General features: G+C 36.3%; 1 protein-coding gene across 1 annotated transcript in view; it reads left to right on the top strand.

Annotated features, from left to right (window-relative positions):
• UGGT2 (UDP-glucose glycoprotein glucosyltransferase 2) overlaps positions 1-13,542 on the top strand; it is an 88,580-nt gene that overhangs the window by 34,480 nt on the left and 40,558 nt on the right. The window contains exons 13-20 of the mRNA XM_009275810.2: positions 2,805-2,940; positions 4,511-4,642; positions 6,094-6,258; positions 6,704-6,827; positions 6,907-7,002; positions 8,820-8,914; positions 11,574-11,780; positions 13,139-13,270. Coding sequence (XP_009274085.1) covers positions 2,805-2,940; positions 4,511-4,642; positions 6,094-6,258; positions 6,704-6,827; positions 6,907-7,002; positions 8,820-8,914; positions 11,574-11,780; positions 13,139-13,270 — 1,087 coding nt within the window. The remainder of the gene's footprint in view (positions 1-2,804; positions 2,941-4,510; positions 4,643-6,093; positions 6,259-6,703; positions 6,828-6,906; positions 7,003-8,819; positions 8,915-11,573; positions 11,781-13,138; positions 13,271-13,542) is intronic.

The following is a 13,542-nucleotide window of genomic DNA, read 5'->3' as shown; positions in this document are numbered from 1 at the left end:
CAGGCTGAACAACCCCAACTCTCTCAGCCTTTCCTCATAGGAGAGGTGCTCCAGCCCTCTTTCCCTAGGTTACTAGTTATTCCTTGCCTGGAAGCTGTTCCAAAGATTGTTTTGTTTTGTGAGTTGTCCTTCTCTGAACTTTCTTAATTTTAATATAACTTCTCTGAGATGAGAGCAACAGCCTTGTACACAGTGTTCAAGATGTGGACAAGCCTTGGGGTCTATACTGCCATATAATATTTTGCTTTGCTGACTGTTCCTACGGCACCCAGATGATACAAGACTTCAGGAAAAGTTATTTACAATAATGAGAGATGTAAAAAATGGGAGAAGCAATTAATTGTAGTATGTATCTTTATGCATTAATTATTTTATATCTTTTTTAGAAAACTTGCTGTATTTCTTACTTCCCTCTGTCCTTTGATCTGATGCACACCTGATTATGTCCTGAACATGTGTCTAAACAATTTTATACTGATATGACAGATTTAGTTTTAATAGTTTTAAAATATCTAATGTGAAGTGGCTATCCAAATGAAAAGCTGACTTCCTAAATCAAGTCATTGATTGCTTGTAAATATGAAGGTCTTCTGAAACATGGGCGCAGCATTGCAGACTGTCATGTTGTTATAGTAGCTCTCATGTATCATGAGATCAGTAGGTCTCTCATGTTCTTGTAGCAGCTATGATGGAGCTGTACGCTTTGTGGAAATATTTGCAAGATGCACAGTGTTTTGTATAGCAGAAGCCAGCTTTGAGTCTCCGTGATACTCCTTTAGAAAGACTGTGATTCCCTTGTTCTGTCTCACAATTCACCTCTTTTTGCAGTTGGCATAATTTTCAAGCTTTCAACTGCTGCGTATAGAACATTATCTACTGCTGTCATATGTGTAGTCAGGAATAGGCGGCAGCTTATACAGCTGTATTTCATAGATGGCTGCGATTGTGTAAGCCAGTTAGCACATTATTAAGTGGTTTAGGTTGCAGTTTGGCAGCCAGAGACATCCCTACCTGTAGGTTTGCTAAAAAGTAAATGCAGAGAACAAAGTTGAATAGCTGCTTTCATAGGGATTTTTCATGGAGCAGCTTTTTTGTGCACTGTTGGGTTTGTCTTGGGAGAAGTGACAGCTAATGGTAGAGGATTTTGCTGCAGACCTAGTATGAATGGCATTAGCTGCACATAGTCAGGATGATTCAAGGATGCGTTCTGGAAAACTACATGAAGTTGGTCCCTGAACTGCTGCAACAGCAAAGTATCCACATAAAATCTCCATTTCTGATTCATAAAAATACCTGGTTTTGACCATCTTCTTCCCATTCCTCTCTCCCATTATACAAGCAGGCTTAATGTTGAAGTGCAGGGGTGGAGGGGAGGGTATCTGTTCTTCTAAGAAAATGTATTGATACCAGACAGTGGAAGCCTTGGAAATCCTTCAAAGCGTTCTGATGGCTTTGTGCTCACAAAATTCCAGGTGACTGGCAGAATCCACCTTCCTAGTCTTCATCTCTTAATGCAGGCAACTTTGTTAATGAATAGGCATATATTTCTCCTCTTGGGAATCTGTATGTTCTAGCTATGGGTGTACACGTGCTCTGTCATTTGTGACTGGAAAATTCTCCTTTGAAATTTTTGTACTCTTGCTCGTCCTTACCTATTGCTTGTGACATGGCATGGAGCTTGTCTACTCTCTTTCCTTCCTTTCACTGTCAGAAACTGGCCTAGTGTTTTCTGGTCCAGGTCAACTTGCCGGTGCCAAAGATCCTCAATGGGAAGGATCTTTCTTGTCCTTTTCCTATACTAGCTAAGATGGAACTGACTGTAATGATCAGAAGTCCTTTCAAGTAGTGTAGTAGAGACCAGAAGGATCCTTATGTGTTCTCAGCAGGGAATATAACTTCAAATATCTTCAGTTTTAACTCTCCTGGGTCTTCAGTCTGTGGAAGACTTTGTGCTTTAGTCACTGTGCCACTATTTGCAGTCTGGTCAACCAGATTGTCTCATTGCTCGAAGCCTTTGTTCCCTGGAGAAACAGGATCTTCACATCAGTATCTTGGACTTCTGAGCTTTCTGGAGTGCGTGCCAAACCTTTCAGTGACATCTTCATGAGTTACATGTGCAAACAATGATGCTCGATTTAATCAAAACGTTTTGTATAGATGAACAAGTGGCTGTTAGGTTTGAATTTCACCTGCTATTGTAGAACACCAAATCTCTGTTACATTTCATGCTGTAAAGGTTTTTTTCATGAGAACAGTATCAAAATACCACCTCCACTAGGAGTTTTCTCAGTTTTTTTTCCTCTCAAGCCTCATATTTCTAGGGCTTTTTTCATTTAATGGACATGTAGGGAATTGTAGTAGATGTGTTAAAATTGCTGTGAATGGAGAATGAATGGCAATGGGAGGGTGGGGAAGCCCTGGAAGGTAAAAAAGGCAAGAGAAGGGCTAGTAGGAGTGGCATGTATTGATGACAGGGCTTCAAGACCCCAGCATGTCTACATGCAGCTACTCAAGACACCCATTTCAGGAAAAATAAAAGACAGATTATGCTCAGACTAAAACAAAGACTCAAGGTTAAGAGATGGTGGCGGGAATGCAAACAGTGTCATAACCTTTGATCAGATAAGGAAAGAAAGGGCTGTGAGTAAATCCTAATGACTCCCAGAAATCCTAATTACTGTCAGCTTTTTGTGCCTACATGCTGGACAGGTTACTTGAATGCAAACATCTTCTCTGTTGGTATTAGAATGTATGTGAAACTGATATTGTTTTAAAATGTATGATCTCTTTTTGTTTGTTTATAGAATTGGATTTGTTTTCATTTTAAGTACAAAAGAAGAAATTGATGGAAATGAAGACGCTGGAATAGCTCTTTGGAGAACTTTTAATTACATTGCAGAGGAATCTGACACCTCTCAAGCCTTTACCTCGATAATTAATGTTAGTTCTTTCACAAGAAATCACTTTTTTTTTTTTTTTAAACTTACTACCTTTCTGTATAGTTGGGATTTTGCTACCTTGTGACAACATGATACATTTGCATTTACTTTACATGGAAACAAAGTATTAAAAACATGTATAACATTAATATGCTATAGAATGATTTGCAGAAATATTTTCCTCCTCTGGAAACCAACTTGTTCTTGTCATTTTACCTATCTACAGGCTTTCTTCAAGAATGTAAAAAGGTAGATGCATACCTTACAGCTTTCAGTACATTCTTGTGAAAAATCATTCTGTATTATTTGCGTTAACGGGATGTGCCTGCCTTTGTGTTCTGTATCTCTTGGAGTACAGGCATTTTAATATCACTTTGGCAATCCTATAAGCGTTGAAAAACTCTTGGTTGTCCTCTAGTGTAGAAAGTGAAACAGAGTGAGATGAGTTCTTTTTTGGTCATGTTTGAGCTGTTCATGGGTGTAGAAAACAGAAATATTCCAGGCTTGCAGCTTAATGAATGAGCCAGGTTTTCTGAGTGAGAGAATGCAGGTTCATGTACAGACAGGAATTTCAGAGACAAGAGATGAATGGAGGGAAATGAAGTGAGCAGTCTGTGTGAAGACTCTGCAGGCAAAATTATATCAGAGAATATGGTATTAATACATAACATGTTTTCTTACTTTTGTTTTCTGTTATTCTGTTCAGTGCCTAGAAACTAATGTCATGGACAAACTCAGAGAGCTTAAGATGAAAGGAGTTGAAGTAACCAGGAGTACCTTGGAAGAGAAATAGAAATCCACAAGTGTTAGGGGCTGACACGCATGCGTGACTATTATCCATGACCAGATCACAAAATATCAATTTACAGTGGGCTTTTTAAAATGTTGTGTTCCTCTACTTACTTTGTTTCATAATATAAAAAGGAGGGGATGATAAATATAATTAAAAGATAACAAAAATAGAATCAATAAAATACAGGTTTGAGATATTCAGCACTACAGAGAGAAATGTACTGTTCCTCATTTGAAAAGAAATGGATTGAATAATTTTTCACTTTAAATTTCTTTTGTGTGTTTGATGAAAGTAATAAAATCTTATGCTATGAAATAAAATAGCATTGGTAAGGAAAAATTATCACTGTAGGAAAAAGTATCACTGACTAATTCAGGCTTGGATTCATCCCATATAGATTCAGGTAACTACCCATGGTTAGGTAGTTTGTAGTAAGAATTTAGATTCCTTCTCTAATCAGTGGGGAGAAATAACCTTTCACATTCAGCTCACATAACTGTATTTACTTTGCCATTTCAGATTTAGACTAAAGGTATAATAATAGATTAATCCAAGCAGTGCTCTGATGAAAAATTATGCATATGTGTGAATGTGATAATTACTAAAGCAATATAAAAACTTGCAATGTAGCAATGAAAGCATAACGATATAAAAGTATAACGATATAAAAATTACTACAACACTATAAAAAGATATTTACTTTATTGTTTATTTTTATTAAATTATGATTGAAACTTCATTACATTTTACTTATTTCTTTCTGTTATAATTTTTACAGATGTACCATGAAGTGAAAGATGGAAATGTTCTAACAGTAAATCATGTGAAAGATGTTCTGAGAAGCGAATACCCCCACACTGATGTTCAGAGTATACTAGGTGTTCATTCTGAATATGATGAAGGGAGGAAGGTATGTTGAGAGCAAAGCGGTAGGAAATATTACAGTACACAATTCATTGCATTTGCTAAGCTGAAAGATCGCTAAATGTTAAAGCACGTAAATAAAGTATCTGAGTTAAATTTTTCTTCAGCCACCATTCAGGCATTAGCAGAAATGTTGAAAGGATTTCTGCATTACTACTCTCAGTATTAAAATTTACTATTGCCTGCTGCTTTTAAGAGCACAAGTTTTTTTCTAGGAAGCATGTCAAGGGGTCTCTCTCGCACTGCAGATATTGTTTACCTGTGTCTTCTGGGTGAGGAGCTGAAGCCTGTCTTTAGGCAAATCGTTGTTTCCTTTAATTGTGCTTTCTGGTTATAATTTCCTTTGGGAAAGACAGCTATGGATTTTGATTTAAAGGCTATAGAGAAGACATTTTTATCTATAATTGATTATGTAGACAATTTTCTGCTAAAATGTATATAAAAATACTGTTTTCCTTCATGTGTCTTCAGCCATGCCATCTATACAATCTTGTGTTTCTGACACACACCATCCATTTTATTTATTTCCTTTTAAAATTTGTTATATAACATATATTATATTCCTTTAAAAAGGTGCATCTGGGCAGCCAGAAAAAAGGTGCTGTTTGCTTTATGCTGCTTGTTCCTCACTGAGTCGCATGGAGGCTTTGTATAGAAGGGCAGTTTGAATATGCCCTGGAAACAACTGGATACACTTAGGGGAGGAAAACTTCCATAGAGAATATTAAAGGAATAAAAATAGACGGAGACCCACCAAGAGGAAGCCCCCTGTACGAGCAGGGACTGTGAGACTGCGGTGAAGAGCAGGGAGGAGGCAGTGGGGTGAGAGAAAGATGGACGCATAGATACTGCCATAGAGTCTGCAGCCATCCAGAAAGAGACACTGAAAGAAAACATGAAAGGATACAGAATGGGAAGGGGGAATTACTTACAATACATTTTTATTTCTGTTTGTCTCACTGGATTTTCTCTGTTTGGGAAAAATTAGCCTGTTCTGCTTTCTTATCAAATAAGGCTTGGCTTCTGAACATAAAAGCCTTTTGAGGGTTTTGGGGGTGCTGTCTTTGGGGAAAAGGTCTAGGTCAATCCACCTCAAACTGTGACTGTCTCAAGGTCCTTCTCCAATGTTATTTACCTAATATTTTTTTCTAAGAATATTAAGCAGAATAAAATAATATTTCTCAGCAAGATGATAAAGCAAAACTTAAAAAACCCATATATAGATCTACAATTTTTTTGTCATTCTATTTGAGAAATGAGTCCCATGCGTCCTGTTTGGTTTCCAAACATTTCCTGTTTTGTCCCTGCTACTCATGAGAAGGTGCGACAGTGAATAGTGCTTGGAGTTTAGAGTTGATTGTCTCTTGATACTCGTTTCATTTTTTGCTATAGTGAGCCACAGTCTATTTAATCCTGTGATATTTCTGATATGATCAGGCAGGAGCAACCTTTTATAAAAAGACTGGCCTGGGTCCATTGCCTCAAGCTCTGTTTAATGGCGTGCCCTTTAACAGAGAAGAGATGGATGCTGCAGAGTTAGAGGCAGTTATTCTTCAGAGGATAATTGATGCCACCGGGTTCTTCCAGAGGGCAGTGTTCATGGTATGTTTAACATTTCTGAATGAACGCAAGATGAAATATTTGGCAGTGGATTGTTTGAGTCATATTTATATATTAAATTTTTTATAATGAGGTGGCTTGAAATTAATAATACGACAACTAAAATTACATTGTAACATTAATTTGCAGTCATGGTTTTGAAACAGTGTATTTAGATTATACAAGATTGAAGGATCAACTAAGGATATAGTAATCATATGGAATTTTTCAACCTGAAACTGAGAATGTACTGCAGTTGTTCATTGAAAAATCTGTGTCTGATATTTTGAAATACTCTGTGTGATTTTTATACACTTTTGACTTGACATTGTCCATAACTTGGTGTATATAGAAGCTTTAAGCTCAGTTGAAAGATTGTACAAATACTTGGTGTTTGTTTGTCTTGAAACTATAAAAGTACAGATTTAAATTTTTTCTCTTACTACAGGGTTTGTTAAATGATCATATAAATGCAATGGATTTTCTTATGGATCAGCACAATGTAGTTTCCCGTATAAACCCCATTATTCTTGGAGCAGAAAGAAGATACATACATTTCAGATCCACATCTGGTAACTACTTTTCTCGGATTGGCTGTTGTTATGATTTTCCTTTTTTTAAGTCTAACTTGATGTGTTTTACATTTTGCAGTTCCATTTGATGTGGAAGACTTCTCTACTTTCTCCTTTTTGGACTCACAAGATAAAAGTGCTGTAATTTCAGACAACATGAAGTATTTAAAAAAGGGTATAAATTTGCCAGTAAAATATCCCAAGTAAGTAAATATCCCAAGGATCCCATGTAAATAAGTATATTTCCCAATATCCCAGTATCTTATTTCAGGAGCCAGATCATATCCTAATGGTATTATAAATAATAAATAAATAAATAAATAACAGGATAGTTATTTTAAATTTTGTAGTTTTGAAATGGGATGGATGTCATGGCTAGGGGTTTTTTTACAGATAAGAAGTTAAAAAGTTTTGTAAGACTTTTTCAGCTTTTAAAACAGACTCAGTTTTCATACTGACACAGTTTTATTAGAGAATATTAAAAAGGGTGTATTCAGTTTTCAAGTGACTCTTCTTTGCAGCATTATCAAGTCAATACTTTATAGTCTTTGTAAGATCTATATCAAAATTAGGCATTTCTACAGTTTAAGAGATAATTCATTTTATTTCTTGTTTGTTAGCATTCAGTATCTCTTTATTATTTTTCCTCTAGTTGATTGTTTAATTTTGGTATCTGAAGCTTTGTCTTTCTATAGAAAAGAAAAAAATACATATATTCTGATGGATTATCACTCATTTATACATTTTATCATACTAAAACTCATGCTTTTTTGTACACTTAAAATAGTTTTTGATGTAAAATATTCTTACTGCATATACAAGTACTTTCCCTCTGAGTTAGAAGAAATTATAATTACAACAGTGGGGGCATAATACTGCATGGAATTTTGCATTAGTCTGTACCTTGTTAACATCTAGGAGTAGATAGTTAAAAACTGCTCATTTACATCAGTCCATCAAGGAACAGAATAACCCTGTTAGCAAAGCGCTATTCTTTCAGTAATTATTATGTGGTGTTAACATAGTTTTTACTTACTCCATTATCAGACAGAAATGCCATATACTTAGACTTCTTTAGAATAAAATTATTTGACTGTATTTGATTCTCTGTCTACAACCACAGGGACACCCCAGCTAGTTGTCAAATGATGACTGGCTTTCAACCTGTAGGCTCATTTCTAAGATTCAGATCTCTTGTGTAAAACCCATAACCTTTAAGCTGGAATCTACATTTCAAATCTCTGTCCCCAGTGTGTTTCCCGAGACACCAACAATGCTTAATCATAACCTCTTCCTAGAATCTCACCAGAACCTTGTAAAATTCCCGTCTATACATATTACCTTTTAGGGGATATATGATAGACCAGGGTAGACTGATATTCTTCTACAGATAATTTTGCAGAATTTTTCATGTACCATTGCCTTTCTATGAAGAATAAAGAACAGGAGGCTATAGACCAGGAAAAAGGGAAACTCTGCGTATACACCTATACTGTAGTTTATTTTCTTAGGGCTGTATTTGGTATATTCCCGTTTGTGTCCAGAAATGGTAAGTTTTGTCCTGCCTTTGGTTGAACGGTGCTCCCTTTGCTGGGGAAGGTGAATGGCCTGACTCAGGCATTCTTGTAATGACTTAATTCTTTTCATTTCTGGCTGTATGACCAGCCTCCATCAAATGTTCACAAGAAACCTCTGGTAAAGCAGGTCTTGTTAATTGGAGCTAGCTTATTATTTAGGGCAATCTTGTTTCAGTGGTACAACAATAGATTGGCTATTTTAGTGACTCTCTCATATTAACATAACGTACCTCCGAAGAATTTTATTTCAATTCAGAGGGCAAAAGATTCTCTTGTAGCAAAGATTAATCTTACAGTTGAAGTCAACAGTCAAACATACACATGAAGTTCAAAATCTCATGCAGAATTAATTAATTATTCATTACTCGTGAGAAGATTCTCCAGGATGTAAAGCAGGATTATCTTTAATTTTCAGATGAAGATGCATTATATGCTGTTACTATCTGGATTATTGCTGATTTCGATAAGCCAGCTGGGAGACGACTGCTTTCTAATGCCTTGAAACACCTGGTGAGTTTCTAGCAGTTTTTATTAAAATAATTATTATGAATATGTTCTTAACAACACTGTGCACATTCAAAAATTATACTTTTAAATAAAGGTGTAACAGTATTTTTTTTGTGGGTCAGGTGCAGACTTAAGAGGCGCGTTTTATTTTAAGAGGCTGTCGTTTCATTTTGCTCTACTTTCCTGCAGCACTGGCATCTTACAGGCCTGTAAACGATCATTTGATTCACGGATTCCTGACACAGGAGACAAACTATGACACTGTGCGTTAAAAGGGTGAATTTCTTCCCAGTTACAGACTTTCTCCTGTGAGGTAACCTAGCATGTTACCTGGGCCAGGGAAGTTAGGATAATGCCTGTTCATGTGAACCATTATGCAGTGTTCTCCAGTATCGTATGGCATAACTGTGGCCATGAAGTGACCATTTTTCCACGTACTGTTTGTATGCTTCTGAGACAGATTACAGGTTTTTTGGTATTTTAATATGCTAGGAGGATCATCTACATTTATGAGTTTGCTTATTTTTAAGTTACTCGGTATTAATAACAGAATTTAAGGTATACAAGTAAATGTCACGTAATATAAATGACAAAAAACCTCAGTTCTGGGGAGTTTAGAAGACTAATTAGACTGAAATTGGGAAAAACATCTAGATTTAATAACCAGGAATGAAATAGGAACCATCCTACGGGAATTATAAAATCGGTATGCTGCAGAGAGCATGTGATACCAAATATATCCTGAAAAGAGGCTTAAAAAACTGCAAGGAGGGATATGCAGTACAAGTCCTTGTTACAGGAAGAATGTTTCATTTATCTGACTGCTAGATCTGTGACCCAAACTTGACAGATATATTCCCGCTGTAGTTTCACTATTTTCCCCCTTCAGTGAGGAAAATATGCCATAGGTCCCAACCCTAGGAAGCGAGAACTGTCTGGGCAAGTCCCCATGTGTTAGTGAGGAGGCTCTAGGAAAAGCATTAGAAAAAGCTGTTCTGAACAAGGTTTGTTTCATCTTCTATGAAATAGCAGTTTAATTGATTATGTTCATTCTAATTCGTAGATTTGATTTAGTTAAACCTCATTTCCAGTTGTACTGCTTGGCCTAATGATTTCCAAGCTTCATGACAAACAAAAACACAGTATTTTTTAAAAGTCCATTGATTTCTATAGTGATTCTCTACTCCTTTCTAGCCCCTTTTGTCTGTTGGGTCAGGGTCTAGTAGAATTTCCAATAGGTGCAGAACTGGCACAGATACCCCTTGTGCGTGACTTGCCATTGGCCTTTGAAGAAAATTGAGCAAGAGTTTGGGAGGGGAAGTGGCCAAGGGGAACTCACTTTTAACTATTCCAGCTAATACATAATATATTATTTTGAAAACTACTAATATATTCTAACGTCATTTGAAAAAAGTAGAGATGTCTTGGCTGGACTTCTGGATGTCACCTAGTTCAGCCTCCCACTCGGAGCGGGACTATTGCCATCATTAGATCAGGTCAGCTGTAGCTTTGCCTGAAGAGTCCTGAAAATTTCCAGGGAGGCAACTCCATCCCCTCCCTTGATAATTTGCTCTGGTGTTGCACTGCCTTCCTAGTGTAGTTTTTCCTAATGTCTGCCAAGCCAAAATCTGTGGCCATTACCCCTACCAAGAAGAGTTTGGCTCTGTCTTGTTTTTCTCTCCCCCTTCAGTAGCTGTTGGTTGCTACTAGAGTTCTCTGTAGCCTCCTCTTCACCAGACTGAGCAAGCCCAGCTTATTCAATGCCTCCTCGTAGGTCTCTGACCATCTTGGTAGCCCTTTGCTGAAGCCTCTCCAGCATCTCAACATCTTTACGGCAAAACCGGGCACAGCAGTCCACGTGCAGTCTCACAAGTACTGAGTAGAGGAGCATAAGAACTTCCCTTGATCGGCTTGCCATGTGTCTCCTACTGTAGCCTAGTATGCCGCTTGTCTTCTTTCCAGTGAGAGAGAGCATGCTTCTCAGGAACAGTTTAAAGAACACATTTTCAAGCTTTTCAAATAAGTGTTTTAACAAAATTTTCTCAAGTGCTGCAGTTTAAAGTTTACCATTTAAGTATGTTGAACACCACTGACTTTACCCTTATTTTTGTATTCTTTATTGCACTAGAGAATTTACCTTTTCTTCAGTTAGTGACACTATTTGATTCTAGCTTCGAATCATCACTCTCTCTATTAAGATTTAAGTGGCGTCACCAATTTTAGCAAGTGAAAGATTTTCCTGCTGATTAAGATTAAAGTGATAAGTGGATAACTTCTCATGTATTTATTTTACACTGTTTGATATTTTCTGAAAAATAGAAAAAAACATCTACAAAACAGGTTCTGAAGTCTGTAAATGAACACCTGTGTATGTCCTTTGTTAAAAAAAATGCTTCTGCAGAATGCGCAAAGGCAATTGTTCTATCAAAAAAAAATGTTCTATTTAAAATATGTATTACAGAATAGGTAAATTCTTACTAATACCATTTTTACTCCTAGTTGAAGTTCTGAATTAGGTGTTGATGTACATTTTCTAAAGACAAATAGCTGCAAAAAAATAAATACTTAAGGACATTTCACAGAGTTACAGTAGATATGAATACATTAGGTAACAGCAGATGGAACTGTAAAATTGTGTATTATTCTGTATTTTTCTTTGCAGAAAACAAGCAGTCATACACGAGTTGGGATTTTGAACAATCCTTCATCAAAAATAAAGGAAGATAACACAGCCATTGCAAGAGGAATTTTGACCGCTTTTCTAACCCAAAACAACAGCAACTTAAAAAGTTTCCTAAGTAAACTCACTAAGGAAGAGGCAGCAAAATCCCTTGCTGCTGGAACTAAAATTGCTAAATTCCTCATCCCAGTGAGTGCAAACTAAATTAGACTACTTTCTTTTTCATTTTACATATATTTTATTGTAAGCAGATGTTGTTGAGAGTAACAGTGTTTGGCCAAATGCTATGAAGTTTATAACCCTTATACAGTTTCTGCTCAAGCAGATTTGGTTTTTTGACAACTTTTATGTGATGAAGAATAGAGAATGTCTCTAAAGTAAAGGAAGAAAGTACGAGAGTACTGAAAAATGTAGAGTAAGGATACTGGATTATTGAGATCAAGACAGTTAAATTTTTAATTGTTTTGGTTTGGTTTTTTTTAAAGCGCTCTCTTAATTAAAATTACAGTATTAATATTTGTCAAGAATTAGGACTTCAGAAGTAACTGGTTTTACCTTGCTGTTGTAGTTGTGAGCAGTAATAGGCACAGACTGAAGCGGTTGGGGTTAAGGAGCATTGTATACTTCTGGCCAACATTTTCTGGTGTGCTTCTATGAAAATTCATTGTTTTAAAATACAAATGTTGCTGACTTCAAAGTTCACACGTAGAGTAGAGCTGAGTTACCAAATAACAGCTGCAAACTACAGTTTTTGTTTCAGAAAGAGCTGTAAATTGTAGTATTTTTAAATAGGAAGGTTTGGAAGACTGAGAACTCTCTGGCACCATATTGAAAAATTAATTAGCAGGTTTGGGTCATGCTCTTACTTCGTTGTCTAATAAATTTTGAAAGATGTAGAGGTAGCTAATTAAGCAGTGTATGCATGTTACTAATTTTTTTTGTTATATTAATTGTATCTGAATGAATCTATTTGCTTGGTCTGTATATTTCTAATGAAGAAATACATATCAGTAGAGTTTAATATAGCAGGATAATTTTGACAGGTGAGGCACAGTGCCGTTGTATGCACGGCAAAGTTCCAGCATTTTTTTCCCACTTTGAACATTGGTTTGTTATGTGTCTTACTGGATGATTCCCCAAAACATGTTTAAGCTGTATCCAATGACCATGTTAAAATGACTGTTAGGTTTTTAGAGTAGTATGGATTTTTTAATACCTTTTTCCTAAAGGTGAGAATACAGTGCAATTGTTAACAGAGTATGTTATTTTTCATGCAGCTGTGTGCTGGATCTTAGGAAAAGTGTTTAACCTCATGCTCAGCTTTCCTTTCATGGTTATTCACAGTTGTCCAAGGGTAAAAACTGCACACTAGCTAGGTGGGGGACCGTGGCTCCACACCAATAGTCATGTACTTACATTGAAGCTAAGGTTGTTGCTTTATTCCGATTTCTGACTACTACATAACTTGAAGAAAATCCTTGCTTACCTCAGCTGTTACACAATTTTGCTGAATCATTCCATCATCTCATACTTGCCCTTTGCTTTAGGGAATGGATGACGATACTTTTGAGAAGAAGTACAACACTTTAGGACTGGATATAATTAAAACCCACCAGATGTTCTGCCAGGAGGTTCTTAAGCTGCTTCCTGGGCAAATGGCTGTTATGAGTAATGGCAGGGTAAGAAAGAAATGAATTCATCTCTGAGTCTTTTTGTAGGTACTTTTTATTTCTTGGAACTTCAGTTTCAAGCTAAAGAAAATGCATTATATGATTTCCCACTTTTTCATCCTGTTGGTAGAGAGTGGTATGAATGTTTGCCTTGTTTTTTATTTTGTTTGCTACTAATTTGTTTATTAGCTCCATTCCATTGAAGTTACTATGTATTTACATTCACACAGCTATTTAAGAGATAATCTGATTAAATGATAGAGAAAATTCTCTAAATAGGT

The sequence above is a fragment of the Aptenodytes forsteri genome, unplaced genomic scaffold (genome assembly GCF_000699145.1).
Source record: "Aptenodytes forsteri isolate BGI_AS27 unplaced genomic scaffold, ASM69914v1 Scaffold161, whole genome shotgun sequence".
In the NCBI taxonomy this organism is placed as follows: domain Eukaryota; kingdom Metazoa; phylum Chordata; class Aves; order Sphenisciformes; family Spheniscidae; genus Aptenodytes; species Aptenodytes forsteri.
This window is presented reverse-complemented; position numbering and strand designations above follow the sequence as displayed.